Raw genomic sequence first — 18,621 nt, 5'->3', positions numbered from 1 at the left:
CAAGAATCCGTCTCAAAACAAAAAAAGACATATTGATATCTTATACTCCTTGATATGAAGTGATGCAAAGGGTGCATCATTTCTGTGATATTCTTCCCAGCAATCCATAACCCTGTAATCGTGAGAAGATATCAGACTAATTAACCCAATTTGAGGGGCATTCTACAAAATATCTGACTATTACTCTTTAAAATTGTCCAGGTCATCAGAGACCAAGAAAGACTGCTGAACTGTCATGGGTTTGAAGAGATTAAAAAGACATGAAAAATAAATGTGATTTGGGATTCTGGATTGTATCCTGGCTCAGGAAAAAAAAGGGGGGGATATTAGTAGAAAACCTGGAGAAATCCAGATATTCTCTATTTTCATTCATTGTCTCCTACCAATGTTAATTTTCTAGTAGTGAACATCGTACCATGGTAATATAAGATGTTAACATTAGGTAAAGCTGGGTGAATAGCATATGGGAACTCTCTGTATTATCTTTGTAACTGTCTTGTAATTCTAAAATTATTATTAAATAAAAGGGGAAAAAATCCTATGCCCAAATCTTAAGGACATGATGAATTAGAGCAAAGCTAGAATTTCCTATAAACAGGAAAGTAATCTATTTTTAATAAGTCAGTGTCATCCCATGGAATGGACTGGTTATGTGTCATTAAAGCAGATAAACAACTATATCACTTCAGTTCTCCTAGATTTATGACTTAGGTATTTCAACAATCACAAAAAAATACAGTTCCTTCATTTTTCAAAAAAATAAATGTTAAGATTGTTATAGTGGCTCTTATTTCTGGGATGTTCTTATTTTTGATTTATTCATAAGCAGAAAACAATGCAGAGAGCCAGAGTTCTTATTTATTCTAGGGCTTCCCTGGTTGCCACAGAAAGAGCCTGATTATCAGATGACAACATAAAGATGTTGGGTCTGGGAGCTGTTGAAACGTGAGCTCCGATGTGAGGCTGTGCCTGATGTGGTTGTCTGCTACGTCTCTGTTGGATTCTTCTCTCTTAGGCATCATCTTTCTTTCCTTGGCTACTGAATTACTCAGGAAGGCTAAGTGATCATAGAAGGCACATGGGAGAGCTGGTTTGCTCCGTGGGATGGTGAAGCAGAAGCTATCCCAGGCGCATAAATATTCTAACAAGTTTCATCCTATCACAAGCGTCATAAAGTTGCTCTGTTCAGCACATGATAATGGCTTTGTAATTTAATTATTGGTAGTATTTGTCTTCTGGGATTTATCTGCCTTAAACTTCAGCATTCATGTAAAACCCTTTACCATAAATCTCACAAATGCAGGTTCTGTCCCCCACCCCAGGGCACATCTTGCTATGCCTGTGAAAACCTTGACAGTGTTCTCTAAATTATGGAATTGTTCTGTTTAGAGGTGTTGATGTTTTAAGTGCCAAAGTCAACAATAAAATATAGTGAGATGGGTCCATTTCCTCTAGTTATTCTCTTTAGAGGAAGATAGATCCTGACAGACCACATTCCATTCTCAACCCAAAATGATGTTTCCATCCATTTCTCCAGCATTTTTTAGAAGAGATTCCTGCAAGTCATAGGAGGTCAGATGAGAAGACTTCTAAGTTCTCTTTGATCCTGAGATTCTGACGCATAAATACGTCAGGGCTGGTCACCTACATAGATTCATTAGTCTTACAGTTGGTTTTAGAATTTTCCTCTCTCTACTCTGCTTTTCTTTTCTGCTCAAATAAGTCAACCTTCAGTTTTTCAGTCTTCTCTACCCTTCTGTCTTGAATTTAGCATTCCACATCTCAGTAGTTATCTACTATGACAACCCTATTTAACCTTCAATTTGAAAATGTACTGAAAGATACAAAATGACAGCTAGATAGGAGGAATAAGTGCTAGTGTTCAATAGCACCACAGGATGACTTCCATTAACAATAATCTATTACATATTTTCAAATAGCTAGAGGAGAGGACAGAAAAAGATCCCAGCACAAAGAAATAAATGTTTGAGAAGATGGATATGCTAATTACTCTGATCTGATACCTATACATTATATGTATCCCATAAATATGTACAATTATTGTCAATTGAAATATTAAAATAAATAAAATGAACAAACAATGCCAAGTCATTCCCATTATCCTTCATTTTTCACTCACTCAGAAAATATTTGTTGAGCACCTATTCCACCCATTCCAAAACACTAATATTTTTCTCATTTTAACATCTTTTACATCAGTATGCATCTTATGATTGTTAAAATGTTATACAGGCGTACTTTGTTTGATTGCACTTCCTTTTATTGCTCTTCACACATACTGGGTTTTATAATTTTTGTTTCCTTTAAAAAAAAAAAATTGAAGGTTTGTGGCAATCCTTCATGTTGTAATTCTATCAGTGCCATTTTTCCAAAAGCATTTGCTCACTTCATGTCTCCATGCTACATTTTGGTCATTTTTGCAATCTCACACACTTTTTCATGATTATCACATCTATTATGGTGACATGTGATAAGTGATCTTTGATGTGATAATTGGGATTGTTTTGGAGTTCCACAAACAGCAACCATACAAGACCACCAAACTTAATTGATAAATGGTGTGTGTGTTCTAACAGCTCCACAGACCAGCGACTCCTCCATCTCTCTCCCTCTCCTTAGGCCTCACTGTTCCCCCAGTAGCAAGAATATTGCACCATTCACTTATTTGTGGTGGTCTGGAATGAAACCCACAATATATCTTGGATATACCTGTGGTTTAATTGGCAGCATTTTTTTTTTTTTTTTTTTGCTGATACAAAAAATAATAATGCATCTTCATTTGATGAAAATTTAGGCTTTATAATATACAATATTATAAAGCCAGGAACTGTTCTAAGCACTTTTCTGTCTCAGCTGTGTGGTCAATTTCTTCTCATTTGTGTGTATGTGTGTATACAGATATGTGTGTGTATGTGTGTGTGTGTGCGTGTGCACACATGTAAGAATCCTTTTGTCTTCTTCTCTCACATTTACCTATGTTTTCTGCAAAAATATGTCAATATTGATTATACTGATTAATCTCACATCTCAGTATTTTGCTTTCAGGTTGCAGAGGAGAAGAAAGTATGACTCAACCAGAGGAGATAATGTGGCATATGCAAATATTCTCATTTTGGGGGAAGTTATTTATCACATTTAAGTTATATTGGTGGGGGGAGCAGAAATGCCATCATGCTAGGTAGAAGCATAATTTTGCTTTTGTTTTTATTTGGGAGTTATACATGGTTTAAAAATACCTGCACCGGTGACATTTTTTGAAGGGGTAGACTGTGATTTAGTTCTGCCTGAACTATATTTCTCAGAGTCTCTGTATGGTTGCCTATTAGAATTCCTCAAAAGGAAATATGAGATTTTGAAGGCAGGAAAGGAGTAGCAGTCAATCCCTTCCAAAACTCTTTTTAGTTAGAGGTAACAGGAGGCAGATGCAGATGTCCCGACAGGGTCTAGTTTGTCCTTGCTTTTCTCTTCCCAATTCCATGCCCAGGTTTACTTGAGACTGCCTGCCTTGTGACCTCATGCCCAAACCAACTTGGCTGCAAACCCACTGAGCAGTCACTAGGCAGGGGCAATATCCTTCCTTATGCTTCCGTAGACATTCCCTTTGTCGCCCTACCTGAGCAGCTGCAAGCCTTTATGGAAAGGACTGTGTTTCTTATGTCTTTGTGGCCAGAATTTGGCTTGTAAAATTACTCCATTGATATTAATTAAATGAGCTGGATAATACAAAATTGAGAAGCTACAAATAAACTGTAAGCTGATTTTCTATCCACTATTTCTGACTCTGGGCAACAAAAAGTAAAATACATCCACACATTAAAAATTTCCATTGAGGCCGGGCGCGGTGGCTCAAGCCTGTAATCCCAGCGCTTTGGGAGGCCAAGGCGGGTGGATCACGAGGTCAAGAGATCGAGACCATCCTGGTCAACATGGTGAAACCCCGTCTCTACTAAAAATACAAAAAATTAGCTGGGCATAGTGGCGCGTGCCTGTAATCCCAGCTACTCAGGAGGCTGAGGCAGGAGAATTGCCTAAACCCAGGAGGTGGAGGTTGCAGCGAGCCGAGATCGCGCCATTGCACTCCAGCCTGGTTAACAAGAGCGAAACTCCGTCTCAAAAAAAAAAAAAAACAAAAAGTTGCCATTGAAAATATAAATTATTCAATAGAATCCAAATGAGATTGCCACATTTCGGAAACACGTTAATACCCAACTCTTCCCTATTCCTCTTTGTAGAAGCAGTTAACATTACTCATCACATATGCATCCAGCTGAATGACCTCGTTTTTTTTTTTTTAATTGCATTTTAGGTTTTGGGGTACATGTGAAAAACATGCAAGGTTGTTGCATAGGTGCATACGTGGCAGTGTGATTTGCTGCCTTCCTCCCCTTCACTTATATCTGGCATTTCTCCCCATGCTATCCCTCCCCAACTCCCCACCCACCCCCGCTGTCCCCCCCACTCCCCCCAACAGACCCCAGTGTATAGTGCTCCCCTCCCTGTGTCCATGTGTTCTCATTGTTCAACACCCTCCTATGAGTGAGAACATGCGGTGTTTGATTTTGTGTTCTTGTGTCAGTTTGCTGAGAATGATGGTTTCCAGGTTCATCCATGTCCCTACAAAGGATGCAAACTCATCATTTTTGATGGCTGCCTAATATTCCATGGTGTATATGTGCCACACTTTTCCTGTCCAGTCTATCATCGATGGGCATTTGGGTTGGTTCCAGGTCTTTGCTATTGTAAACTGTGCTGCAATGAACATTCGTGTGCATGTGTCCTTATAGTAGGACGATTTATAATCCTTTGGATATATACCCAGTAATGGGATTGCTGGGTCAAATGGAATTTCTATTTCTAGGTCCTTGAGGAATCGCCACACTGTCTTCCACAATGGTTGACCTCGTTTTAATCCTTACAATGAGTATACGAGGAAGACACTCTTATGAGGACCATTTTACTGATGAATACTGTAAGGCTTAAAGAAGTTAATTAAAGAGCTCAGCGTCACACCCCTTGAAAACAGGATTCTGGCAAAGTTATTCTGATTCCAGAACTCTCACTTTTACACATAAAACACTATCTCCTGTTGACCATAGGCAACATTCAAAGTCGATGATTGAATGAACAAGGATAATCATACAAAGACATGATGCAAACCCAGAGACCCTTAATTTGAAAGCTAAGTGAGGTGTGATAACTAGTGCCAAGTCAATTTCTTCTAATACAATTCTAAATTAAGAAGACACAATTAGGAGGATTTTTTTTCCCTTCTTACCCTCATTCATGGCAATCACTCGCATTCTACCATCATAAGAATTCTTAGTGCAGTCTTGAGAAGTGACTGAGTATCTATTGTTCAAAGATAGAGAAGCTGCAGTCTATGGGGACAGGCATCATCAAGATAAGGATGACAGGAATCAATGATGGCCATTAGTGAATGAAGGTCGCATGAAAAGTGATGGACTCACACTGCAGCAGGGGAAATTTAATTTAATTTGAAGGGAAAACTTGCTAATCACAGGAAAAGATTAAGAAGTGGAGGACGTGCAAAAGGGTTGGCAAGCAGTATTCATGTGGAGATCACTAACAATAAAAAAAGAAGAAGAAGAAATACCACGCCTCTCAAGGTAATGAAAATCCTCTTATCTAGCAATCCTAGTGCAGGCACTAGAAATGACTCAGTATAGACCTCGGGATGTGATCTCAAGGAAGATTCTCTGCCACTTTTCCCAGCTCCTCACCCAAACCATACAGGATTCTACTCAGAGGGCAGGGGCTCAGAATCAGAAGAGACTGCCTGGGAGAATAAGGGAAAGGTAAAAGAAGAGCAAATAAAATCCATTATCTAAAGAAAGGGGCTTTCTGAGTTCTTCTCCTGAACTCCATGTTCTGAAATATATAAAGACCTATCAATATCAGCAGTAAAGGACAGGCTCGCACTGTGGAGCAATCTAGGATGAGTCATTCTGTTTTCGCTTGAATTTCTCTGCTTACGGGGATCTCATTACTCCTTAGGACAGCCTAAGGAGTTAATAAATAGCCTAGTACATAGAAAAGTGTGCCTTTTATGGATCTAAAATATTCCTCCCTTCAACATATACTTCAGTGATTTAGAATTCTGGCATTTTCATGCTAGAAGGAAGTACAGAGGTTACCTGTTATGGCTCTCTAATTTAACTAATGAAGTCTACTCAAGATATTTCAATCTGTGTGTTGATGGATGTATATGTGTGCACATACAAACATGTACAAATCTGATGAAATTTAGTACTCTGTGTGTGTATATGCACAAGTTTCTGCTGCTCTATTTACTGTAGTACACAAGGTAGAAATACATTAAAGGCAGAGTCTTGAAGCTTAAAGAACTTATCTTCTAGAAAAATGAAGACAATAAAGAGATATATATGGGGAACATACTAAGTGCTAAGTTACTTAATGGTAATAATGATAACATGATTGTTAATTCTAAAAATAAGACTTCATAGCAGGAAATTGAAGCTTGGGCAGGTGAAATTGTTTCTTAGAATCACCCAGTTAATTAAGAGTAAAGCTGGAAATTTAAACCTGAATGTTCATCCTAAACCCACACTCTTCCTACCAATCATATATGTAGACCTGCAATACAGTACATGGTATGATGTATTACATTTTTTCTGTGGCATCATCACATTTAAATTCAGAGAAGAAAGAGAGTTCTTTTGTTTCCAAAATCAGTAAGAACCAAAGAAGGCTCCATGGTAGAGGTAGTCATTGGTGTAAGGCCATAAAGGTCCACTGTGGTCCTAATAATGACAAAGATCCTCACATAGCATCTTTGTATTCAAAGACTAAAACTGTCCTGGCTCATATTAGGTGCTAAAAATTAATCCCTGCTAAAATAAATAAGGATAGATGTAAGAAGTATTGACAGATCCATAGACTTATTAGGGCTTACTATTACTTACCCTGCCTCCTGGAATTTAGCATATGGAATTGGAGTGGGTAATAGGTCAGAAAAATACAGACCAGCCCCACTGGCAAGAATCTAGTAGTTAGATTCTTTCTCTTCAATTTATGTTGCAAACAATGAGGAATGAGACAAATATTTGACTAGGGAGACACTAGAGTCTTTAGGCAATAGTATGATATAGGGAGATGAATTGCGGGGATTTTTCATGATTTCTAGGTGGGGTATTGGTGGTGGAGCTAAACCAGAGTAATGCTAAGGAGAACGGACGAGGAAGTGGTCAGGGATAATATTAAGAAGGTAGAACTGATGCAACAACTCAGAAATCCACAGATTTAAGAAGAGGTAAGAGAGCAGAGATAAATATGACCCTAGAGTGGTCAGGCTGGGATATGAGGAATAAGGAAATATGGAAGCCTATTTTTAAAAAGCTGATTCGAAATGGTAAGATATTCCACTGCCACCACAACATAAAATTGAAAGTGAGTGATGGTATTCATTTTGAAGTTTTCTGCAGACGGTGACCTGCTTCATAGCTTTGAGTAAGAGATGAGGCAGAGTATCTTGGGGGAAAAAACCCTACTTCCTTTATAATATATTATCAGTGTACCTGGTCATTTTTATATAATAGAGTTTTATGTTTTTTCTCTCCTTTTTTTGTAACCTTATTAGACTTCATCCCATTTCTAGTTTGCAGAACGTGGAGAAAAAAAAAAAACGAAGAGGCTCAGACTCTTGTTACTGACTCCACTAAATCCACTGGGTGCACTGCGGGGGGGCTTGCTGGAGGGAGGGGGAGAAAAGAGCTACAACCGTCTCACACCACATTCTCGAAGTCTCTTTGGTGTGGGTGGCTTAGAGAAGTCTTGACGGTGCTGTGCTGAATGGCTGGTATATCTGAAGGAGGAAGAGTAATGGCCGTGGTGACCTCGTGTATATAAAACAAACTGTCAAACAACAATAAGGTGGAAAAAACCTGAAATTCACTCAGCAGCAATATTCAACAAGGCCTTGAGAATGAATGGGAACGATATGAGTCAGAATCAGAGAGAGAGGCTATTTTATATTGTGGAGTGTTTTCTGATCATAGGTATGTTAGCAAAAGTTTATGAATCTGCCTCTTTTGCATCAGCCTTGACACCCAAGGTTAGAGGAGAAAATTTTGGGTAGTGATAATAGGCCAGATAAACAAACAAACAAAAAATAACTTCAAGGACTAGGGGTGACGCCCAGTGGATGAGGGTAAAGCATCTGCCAGTGCGGCAGTTTTACATAAGAAGAGAGCTCAAGCTCAGCCAGGCTTTATTGGTCCATAGCGCAGTGGGGGCCATGAAGATACACTGGAGGTAGATTATAGCATGGTGTGTAGTTAGCACAGCCTCTCTAGTCAGACATACCTGGGTTTAAATTTCATTACTATTGTCCACTAATGTGGGACATTAGGCAAAATCATTTAACCTCTATAAGATTTTGTTTATTTGTTTACCTTGTGAGGACTGAAACATCTATGAATAATGGGTACCTCTTGTGGATGCCTTCTCATTTTCCTCCTCCATTCCTTTGGTTAAAAACCCCCTAGTCTCTCCTGGGGCATCACATTCCTTACTTCCTGTCCATGTGGTTTAGTAAAGTTGATTCTAGCCCCCGGTCTATCTATGGGTATTTTACCCAATCAGAGCCCGTAAGATTTCATCCTAGGAGTTTTTCTGGAACAATCAAGAAGTCCTTTTCTTTTACACTGGAGTGAACTGGGAAGATATGAGCTTCTAGAGGCCACTGCAAAGAGAAAGTCTGCCCTAGCAAAGCTAAAACAGAGGAAAGGAGAGTGGAGTGATGAGGAGAGATCAAGATTTGATGCCTTTAAGAAGCCTATGGATGTAGTGGAGTCTAATAAAGTTCCTTCTGACTTCCCAGACCCATGAGCCAATATCTCTTTAAAATTGTTTTTCTTTTTAAAACAGGATGCATTTTTCTATTACATATCTTGAAAGAGTCTTGATCAATAAACTATTTCACATCAATTGTTTGAGGACTGATTTAAATAATATATGCAAAATACTTAACACAAGGCTTGGCATGCAGTAAATGCTCAACAAATGGGACTTGTTGAAAAAGATGCGAAAAGGGAAGTCATTCACATTGACTGGCACTGAACTGTGGGGAAAAATAAGAATGTATATGCATGCTGAAATGCATTGAGTGTAGCATAAGGATAAACATTTATCCTTCTGCTAGATAATACTGGTGTCATATGACCCCCAGAGGGACATCACTGAAACAAAGCTGGCATTCCAAAATAACAAAGGTTCGTTGCTAAGCCAACTCTTGATTTTCCATGTGTGAATTTGTCACAGAAAATATGTATCACCATTCCGCTGTCCCTATTTCCAGCCAGCAGTCTGTATGTCAGAGCAACGTAATCAATAAGGTAAGGCTGACCTATTTTTAATTAAGTGAAACAGCCCAAAGATTGCTTTGTATTTTGCATAATAGATTGCTGAAGAGTTTCTAATGAGAACTGCCTTCCATTGCTTTATACTAAACTTGACTCAGATCCTAAGAAACCACATTAACGATCCTCAAGTAGAGAATTTGGCTTTTGGAAAGAGCTTACCTTATTTAAAACATTTGGGTATCACTGATTGTCTACTTCCATGATGATTGTTTACTGTCAAATGCAACACCTTAGCTTTTACCTACTGAAGTGCTAAACTAAAATAAAATTTTAGAATTTAAAGTTTTTTCTCCTATCTTTTATTGGAGGATGGGGAAAGAATAAGTCTTGAATTAATGGTTTCATGGCCCTCAGATAAACCAAACACCAAGTTTCAAAACCTGGCTGTTACATATTATGTGTTATGTTGGATAACTACTTCACTTCACTTTCCTGTTTCATCAAAATGGGGGATAATAACCACTACCATATAATCTTGTTAAGAGGATCAAATAGCATGATTTATCATGTGCCTAGACCAATGTAGTTACTCAACGAATACAAATCCCCTGATGGAATTTTATCCTGATGACACTCAGTTCTCCCATCTGCATTTTTTTCCCTAATAAAAAAATCCATCTTCTTTTATAGTAACATAATCTTTTTTTGGTCTTTTTTTCCGTTTTTAGGAGTTACATTTCCTCCAACCTTGAACCATGCAGTTTGACTAGGTCTCAACCCCAAACCCTACTTCAATTCTTAGGGTAGATATGTGTCTGACCTACATGAGTAATAAATTATCTTGTATGTCCTTGATCTAAGCCAGACCTCTCAGATTCAATCCCTGGAAACAGAGAAAAAGAGACAGACTGGCTTGATGGGGCTTCTAAGCTGTTAAAGTGTAAGCCTAAAGCTGCTAGTGTCCACTGCTGTCACAAAATGGGGAAAGCAAACATGATAATGAAGACAACACAGAGAAAACAAAACTAGTAGAGATAGAAAAGCAGCCACTATTAATAATTATTAATATTATTTAAAAGCAGCCATTATTAATAATATTAACACTGTTAGCCAGTGGGCATTCAATATGATTCTTAGACACAAAGCATGTAACCAACTCACAAGAAGCATCCCATTTGATGAAATAGGTATTAATTATCTTACAGAGGAGAAAACTGAGTCACACAGAAGTTATGTAACTTCCCCATGATTTTTTTTTTACTTAGTAAATAGCAAAGCTAGAAATTAAACCTCACTGTCCCTGAACCCCTTAACCCGCAAGTTGTATTGCCTCCCAACATAATTGATTTTCAACATAAGAAAGAACAAGACCACTGTTACTGTCAGTTAGATTAAAAGAACACCTATTCTATTAATGGTAATATTATGTTGTCTCTTAAATGATGTCCTATATATGTAAATCAGTTTTAGAAACAATCTGAACTCCTTGGAGGAAAGTTCATATTTATGGTTGCTCTGGTAGTATTAATAAAACCAGCTCAATACTCCCATACACTGTTCTTTTGGATAAACATAGAAATTGAAACTTCTCTGTTAAAGCTTAAAACTTGTATTCATTTTATCTGAGTTCCTTCCTCAGGAAAGATCTTCAAGCCTCTCAAAAAAAAAAATAGTATTAAAAAATAAAGTATTAAAGAACTGACACTCACCAGATGCCTCCTTGCCCCTCCCTAGTTCCTGTTTTACATACTGTTACATTTATTTCCTGCTATATAAAACCATACTTTTAGTCAATCAAGGAGATGGATTTGAGACTGAGTCCTCATCTGCTTGGCTGCACCATCTGATTAAAGCCTTCTTCTTTGGCAATACTTGTTGTCTCAGTGATTGGCTTTTTGTGCAGTAGGACCTTGACCAAACCGCTAGTGCTTTGGTAACATTACCAGAAACCACTATAACATAAGAATAAGCTGTTACATGCCATAATTATTTCACAATCAGAAATTATTACTTCCAGGGGTGGCATGACCATTGCTACTAGAAATAAAAATAATTATCAGTGTGTTAGGTGATGAGAGAAAAATATGACTTTGTCTTCAATGTGTAAGGTGATGAGGGAAAAATATGAATTTGTCTTCATTTCTTCTCTAGGGAAATGCTATATTATTACCCATGGTAACTCAACAATTTAACACTAGAGAAACCTCTTTCAATCCTATACACACCCCCAATAGCCAGGCTCCAAGCAGAAATGATTAAAGGAGGTTTTTTTAAATTATACTTGCTGAATTATCCTAGATAGCCCCATAGTTCCTACATAAAGTACCTGGTTCCCAGAAGTTAATCTAATAAATATTGCTTTGACTGACAACTTTTCTGTCAGCCTAAGGTAGTTTCTTGGAGTTAGAAAATACAGACCACATGGGCAAAGACCAAGAGATTTTCATCAACAGTAATGGTACTGTGCAATTTATGAGTTCCCGTGCCTTCTCTAGAAAAACCAACCAAGCTTAAGGAACCCATATGAGTCATCTGACAAGCCCAGTTGGCACTGTGGTCAAAAGAACTTTGGTTTCTCATCATTCACATGCCTGAGTGGGCTAGATTTCCAGGGCTCACAGTCCCAGTCAAGAACATAAGGCTAAGACGCAGAGACAACAGCATTTGCAAATTTAGTAGAGCATAGCCTTTGGTGACAAACAGCCTTCATTTGAATTCTGGCTCTGGCACTTTACTGCTGTGTGACCTTAGCCAAATTACTTAACTTCTCTATTCCACAGGTTCCCTATCTGTTAATGATGATAATGAAAAGGGTACTTCAAAAGGTTGTTATGAGGATTAAATAGCTTACGTTTAAGTAGTGCTTGTTGCACTATTAAGACTTGAATGGGCAAGATGTGTCTCTGTTCTCAAAAACAAAAGGAGGTTTGATTTCTTTTACATAACAGATCAATTAGAATTCATATACAATAATATGTAATGTTTTTATAAAGGTAATTTTATGGCATTTGCTTACAAGAGCTTTGCTAATCAAGCTTTCACATAGAGGATCCCTTCTTCAAGGATTAGGTAAGAAAATACTGCAATTAACACTGGTGGAAGCACTGGTAAAGTCTGCTCAGGTTATCATAATGCACAAATAAGACCTCTGGTGAAACAGAAAACATTGTATATATGTACCACTTACATGGGAAATATTCTGATCTCAGTTCTTTTTTCTTGACCATTCTTTCAGTCAGTATTTTTCATTATTTCTATTGGTAGGAACCAACTTCTGCCAAGTCCTCTGAATGGCTACTTCCTACCCTCTAGTTCTGGGTATCATGTACAGATATTTGCAGTGACTTGAAAGTAGAACCTGAGAAAAGATTTGTCCCTCAGACTTTTTCATTAGCAAAGCACCAACTCCATTTCCAGGATAAACCAGGAGGACCACGTTCATTTATTTCAGTCCTTCATTTGCTTATTTTCTGAGGCCTTTCTAGGTACATATAGCACCACCAATACAGGAGAGAATGAAAGAAAAAGACATGAACCCTCTCTTCCATTAATTAACTTTATACTTTATAGACAAAATACACAGAGATGAAGGTTTCTCATGAATACGATACAAAATTAGTAAGGGTGAGAGAAAAAAAACTCTGACCAGAAAAGGGAGACTCAGTAAGAGACAGAGTTGAGTTTCTGGAGACGGGAGTTGTCAATTTGGACTTTAGAAGCAAGGCTCATGTCATCCTGAACAAGAGCAGCAGAGGGAGAGAGGTAAATAAGCTTCTGTGCAACAAAAAACCTTTAGTTATGAATGTCTCGTTATGAAAGGGGAAAAAGTGGTATCCTGCCATATAGAAGTCCCTATGTGTTATCCCCTAGCCAGTTTGTTTGCAAATGGCTTGTCTAACTTTCTCAGGCAGTTTTGCTAGCTTTTTAAGAGATTTCTCTAATGTAGTTCTCTGGCTTTCAACTCCCACAGGGGTTTTAGGGCAGTGTTTGAAAATGAGAAAGATAAAAATGCATTCCTCTTAGAAGTTCATATAAAAGCAAAAGAATTAGAGTGAAGGTAGGAAGCTATTATGTACCTTGGTGATTTATTCTGCCTGTAACTCTAATGGCTGAGGAGAGGCAGTGTGATTGCAGGAGGAATCAAGAGGAGATACTTCCACTGCCCTCATTGCAGGGAGCTCATTGGCTCCAAAAAGGTCACTGTCACGGTGATTCTGAATGACATGAATAAAGGATATTTAAACTCTTGTCTGAGCTAGTTCCTCGTAGCACTGTTTATAGTAGTAAAAGTCTGGAAACAACCTGAATGTCTTTTCCACAGGCAGATTAGAGAAATTAGGGTAAGGTAGAAAGAATCTTTTGGCAGGAGGTAGGATGTATGTTCAAGGGTACTGATAAGTATTATAATCAAAATCCACCAGAATGTTCCATGCTTTGTTCTTTCATTGCCAGAATCTAAGTTCTTGGAAACTTAAAAGCCAAAGTTAACTTCTAATATTTTCCTTGTTTTCAATTTTACCCACCCATCCCCACGGACAGAGCCACCTCCAGTTTAACAGGGGGATGCACTGAAGTGCTGCTATTTTCTTTGTCTCTCTCCTTCTCTTGCTGCCCCTTCTCTATCTCTTCACATACTTCTCTTTTCCCATACACACATCCCACTAACATATATAGTTTATGTTTTGCTTTAATAGGCATAAGATTTACCTCTAAACTATATTCTTAAAGAAAAATGATATGTAGTCAGCTAAAAATAATGATATGTGCATAATAAACTGCATCTCCTCAAAAAAAGGCATAGAACAGTGTGTATAGTTACCATTTATATAAATGCGAGTATCTCTACCTATATATGTTAGGGACTGAATGTTTGTGGCTCCTCAAAATTCATATGTTGAAACCCTAACCCACTATGATATGATGGTATTTGCAGATACGGTCTTTGGGACGTGATTAGGTTTAGGTTAGATCATGAGGATAGAGTCTTCATGATGGGGTCAATGCCCTGATAACAAGAGGAAGAGAGATCAAAGCTCTCTCTTTCTACCATGTATGGACACAGACAGAAGGCAGTCATCTGCAAGCCAGGAAGAGGAAACAAATCTGCCAGCACCTTGATCTTGAACTCCCTAGACTCCAGAACAATGAGGTACAAATGTCTTCTGGTTAAGCCACCCAGTCTATGGTATTCTGTTCCAGCAGCCCAAGCAGAGTAAGAAACACACACACACACACACATTTGGCAAGTCACAGAAAATTTCCAGAAAGATAATTGAAAAAGTAGCAATATTGGTTGTGTCCCACATGACAAGGAGAAGGCTGGCTGGGCACAGTGGCTCACACCTGTAATCCCAGCACTTTGAGAGGCCAAGGTGGGTGGATCACTTGGGGTCAGGCATTCAAGACCAGCCTGGGCAACATGGTGAAACCCAGTCTCTAGTAAAAATCCAAAAAGGTAGCCAGGTGTGGTGGCACACACCTGTAGGCCCAGCTACTAGGAAGGCTGAGGCAGGAGAATTGTTTGAACCCAGGAGGTGGAAGCTGCAGTGAGCTGAGACCATGCCACTGCACTCCAGCCTGCGTGACAGAGTGAGACTCTGTTATAAATGAATGAATGAATGAATGACAAGGAGAAGCCCTAGAAGATCTAAAATCAAGAATTGGAGGAAGATCTACTTTTAGACTAAGTAAAACCTACTTATTCACACTAAAAATCTTCATATGAATATGCAATATATGTGTGTATGTTTTAATAATAAAAAAGTCACTATTAGATTTTTTTTAAATGTCTGTCTCAATGGCTCCACCAAAAGTAACAAAGCAATTCTCATAAAGTCTCCGCAGTTCACTAACTTCCATCATCTATTGGAGGTTTTTCAAAAAGACTGTGACACATTTTTTTTTAACATTCTCTTGAAATGTTCCTTACTCTAATATCACATCCTGCCCTGAGTGGGATGTGGGCATGTCCCATTAAGAACAGACCTTATGTGAGAACACTGGTGAGAACAAGATTCCAATGGTCATTTACTAGGTCATATCTGACTAGGTCATGTCTTAATGTGCTACAAGATAAAGCGAGACTTACCAGTAGAACCTGTTTGGTACAACCCCTTCTTGGATAAGCTGCCACCTTCTCCCAAATTCAGCAGAGCTGTATAACTGTAAAGAACAGAAATTACTCAGCACTATGGTTCTACAGTACATCAAATACACAAACATCAGTTCATTGGATCAATAGTAATAATAATACCTAACATTTATTGAACACCCGCCATATACAAGGTGAGTGCTTCACACACGTACTATCTCTATTCCTTATACAAATTCTGCACGGCAGATTCATATCGTCATTTTACAGTTGAGGAAACTGAAGCTTTGAAGGATTAACTGACTTGTTAGAAATTACATGTCGAATAAGTAGTTGAACGAACTGGAATGCACACCCTGTTCTGCCTGGTGATAAAGTCAGCTGTGCCACTTGATCTAGCATGTGCAAAGAGTGCAATATCTAGACCTGGTTCTGAAGAGCATGCAATGTAATCTGAACCTGGCTAACATCATGAGAAATGCACGTGGCAGCCAGTGATAAAATAATGCGGAGATGGGAGCCAATTCAAGGATGCTTCCCAGAGACTGTGGTGAAACAGCTGGGACCTGAATGAATACAACATTCAAATGGACAAAAATAGCATTATTCATAAAAGGAGCAGCATGCGTCAAAGTGGTAACATAGACAGGGACAAGATAGAATAAGCATAGCTTATCTAAGTAAGTCTGGATAGACAGGTTTAGGGCAAGTTACAGAGGTAAGAATTGATTCTGCAGAAGCTAAGGAACCAATGTTGGTTTTTCCTTTTCTTTTCTTTTTTTTTTTTTTGAGACGGAGTTTTGCTCTTGTCACCCAGGCTGGAGTGCAATGGCACGATCTCGGCTCACCGCAACCTCCGCCTCCTGGGTTCAGGCAATTCTCCTGCCTCAGCCTCCTGAGTAGCTGGGATTACAGGCATGCACCACCGTGCCCAGCTAATTTTTTGTATTTTTAGTAGAGACGGGGTTTCACCATGTTGACCAGGATGGTCTCAATCTCTTGACCTCGTGATCCACCCGCCTCGGCCTCCTAAAGTGCTGGATTACAGGCGTGAGCCACCACAGCGCCCGGCAGTTTTTCTAACAGTAACCAGAGGGACCTGAGACTAGAAAACAGCAATGCACGTTGACTATGCTGTTACTAAGATCCAAGATCCAAGTGCTTCACACACATTACCTTATTTAATCCATATGCTAGCTCTGTGATCTATGAAGTTACTATGTCCATTTTATAGCTGCTACAATTTCAAATCCATTTTCTACCTTGCTTCAGTACTCTCCGAGGGCAGCTGCATAGAGTCACAGTTCATGAAATAGAGACCAGCCGTTCGCATACTCCATACTTAAAATGCCTTCTCTTGTGTACTGTTCTTTGTTGTTCCTTGTCATCCTGCTGCTGGCTGGTAATCTTTACATCACCGTGGGACCCCCTTCTGCCTCTAGAAGTGTCCCTTGATGACAGCCCAGAGAATCCTGTTGCTGTAGGTATTCTAGTTGCCATGGGCATCTAGTTACTGATTTGAAAACATATGTACCATTTACAACAACCCCTTTCTGTTATGTGCCTGATCTGTAACCCACCTGCACCTGATTCTTCTCCCATTGCATTTGCCACCTCCCACGGTGAATAGATGGTGAGTCACACTGCACTCAGCACCACGATGGCTCAGCTTTTCTCTCTCACCTCAGCCCAACCCTCAATGAAGGGTCAAATGACTCACCAAGCAACTCACCAAAGCTGCCACATGCACCAGGTGTGCCCAAGGAACAACTCAACTCAAGTATTTACTGACTCTTGAAACAACCTGCTACAACACTGTGTCCATTGGATCAGAGCACAGCCTGAAACCAAAAAAATTACTGAACTATCTGGATACCAAAGCGAGCAGCTCAATTGGTTCCAATTACACTTCATTCAGACATCTAGCCAAGAAGAATCTATAACTTTTTCTAAGTCCTTTTTATTATTCATTCTTTGGCCATCACGCCCGGGGGAGAATGGTCTCCTGGGTAGATTTCATGTTTGATGTATTTTATGAGTGCCAAGGAGAGACGGGTGACAACTCCCCTCATAGAGATAACAGGATGGGACAGGTCACACGTTCCTAACTCAGAACACAAACAGCCAGTGTATGTATGGCCTGCTTCCTGTTCCCAGCATGTCCTCAACACTTTGTGTCTCAACACAGGGACTTGTACAACAATAGCAAGCACCCAACCCAAACGTATCGACTTCTCTCCCCACTTATCTCTTTTAAGCCCAGAGCCCTACTTCTTTCTATAAGTTTACAAAGAACAGAGTTCACACCACTGTGCTGTGCCTATGTCATATAGATCTATCTATATTTACATATAAAGATTAATGCAAATGTGAAAGTATCAAGACAGTTCAAAATAAAATGTCTGTGTACACAGGCTGAATCATATCCATGCTGCAAGGATAATATATAAACTCTATGTGCTCCTTTGGCTACGCCAAGGGATTGCTATTCCTGTTGCCATAGAGAATTCATCTCTGTGAGGAATTGCTTGTGGTTCTTTTTTTCTTTTTAAATGTATCCCCTAAGCTTGGATCTGGAGCCTGTGGACCACTCAGGTATGTCCCATGACACTTGTTTATATCATCAAAGAACAATGTTGTTATTTGTGAGCATCTAGAGGCCCCTCCAGCAGTGGGTATACAAAACAATCCCATCAACCAAGCCTCTCTTATTCAGCTCAGTCAGATTCTTTTCAATTTACTTTCTCCAAAGGTACCTTTCTGTCTTGGTGGGCTGGCTCTGTCACCTTCCCACACATGCCCTGCTGTGCCTTCACTGAGGCTGCCCACTCTGGCAGACGTGGCTTCAAGACTTTCCTTCTTCAACACCAGTCTTGTTTTCAGAGCCAGATGAAAGGCCACCTCCTCTATGAACCCTCTTCTACCTACTAAGATTCCCACTGGTCTTGTTCCAAAAGCAGATGCTATCAAACTACCTGCCAGGTATTTATATTTAACTCTCTTAATGGCCTTTCAAGAAAATCTTCCACGAACAGAAGGCAGAAATTCCTTTCTATCTAAAATTACTCTAAGACCACTTCCTGCCTCTTTAATGAGATTGCAAAGCTTTTAGATGTTGGAAATCTTATCCTTCTACATGAACAGGTGCCTCAAACACAGATGATAAAG

General features: G+C 39.1%; 1 protein-coding gene across 5 annotated transcripts in view; it reads right to left on the bottom strand.

Annotated features, from left to right (window-relative positions):
- Positions 1-18,621, bottom strand: part of SORCS1 (sortilin related VPS10 domain containing receptor 1) — a 591,753-nt gene that overhangs the window by 180,100 nt on the left and 393,032 nt on the right. For all 5 annotated transcript variants that reach the window (XM_012450170.3, XM_012450169.3, XM_012450171.3 and 2 more), the window contains exon 5: positions 15,451-15,524. In XM_012450170.3, coding sequence (XP_012305593.2) covers positions 15,451-15,524 — 74 coding nt within the window. The remainder of the gene's footprint in view (positions 1-15,450; positions 15,525-18,621) is intronic.

The sequence above is a fragment of the Aotus nancymaae genome, unplaced genomic scaffold (assembly GCF_030222135.1).
Source record: "Aotus nancymaae isolate 86718 unplaced genomic scaffold, 86718_ANA_hifiasm-v0.15.2.pri h1tg000010l, whole genome shotgun sequence".
Taxonomy (NCBI): Eukaryota; Metazoa; Chordata; class Mammalia; order Primates; family Aotidae; genus Aotus; species Aotus nancymaae.
Note: the sequence above shows the minus strand (reverse complement) of the source record. Positions and strands in the feature narration are given on the sequence as shown.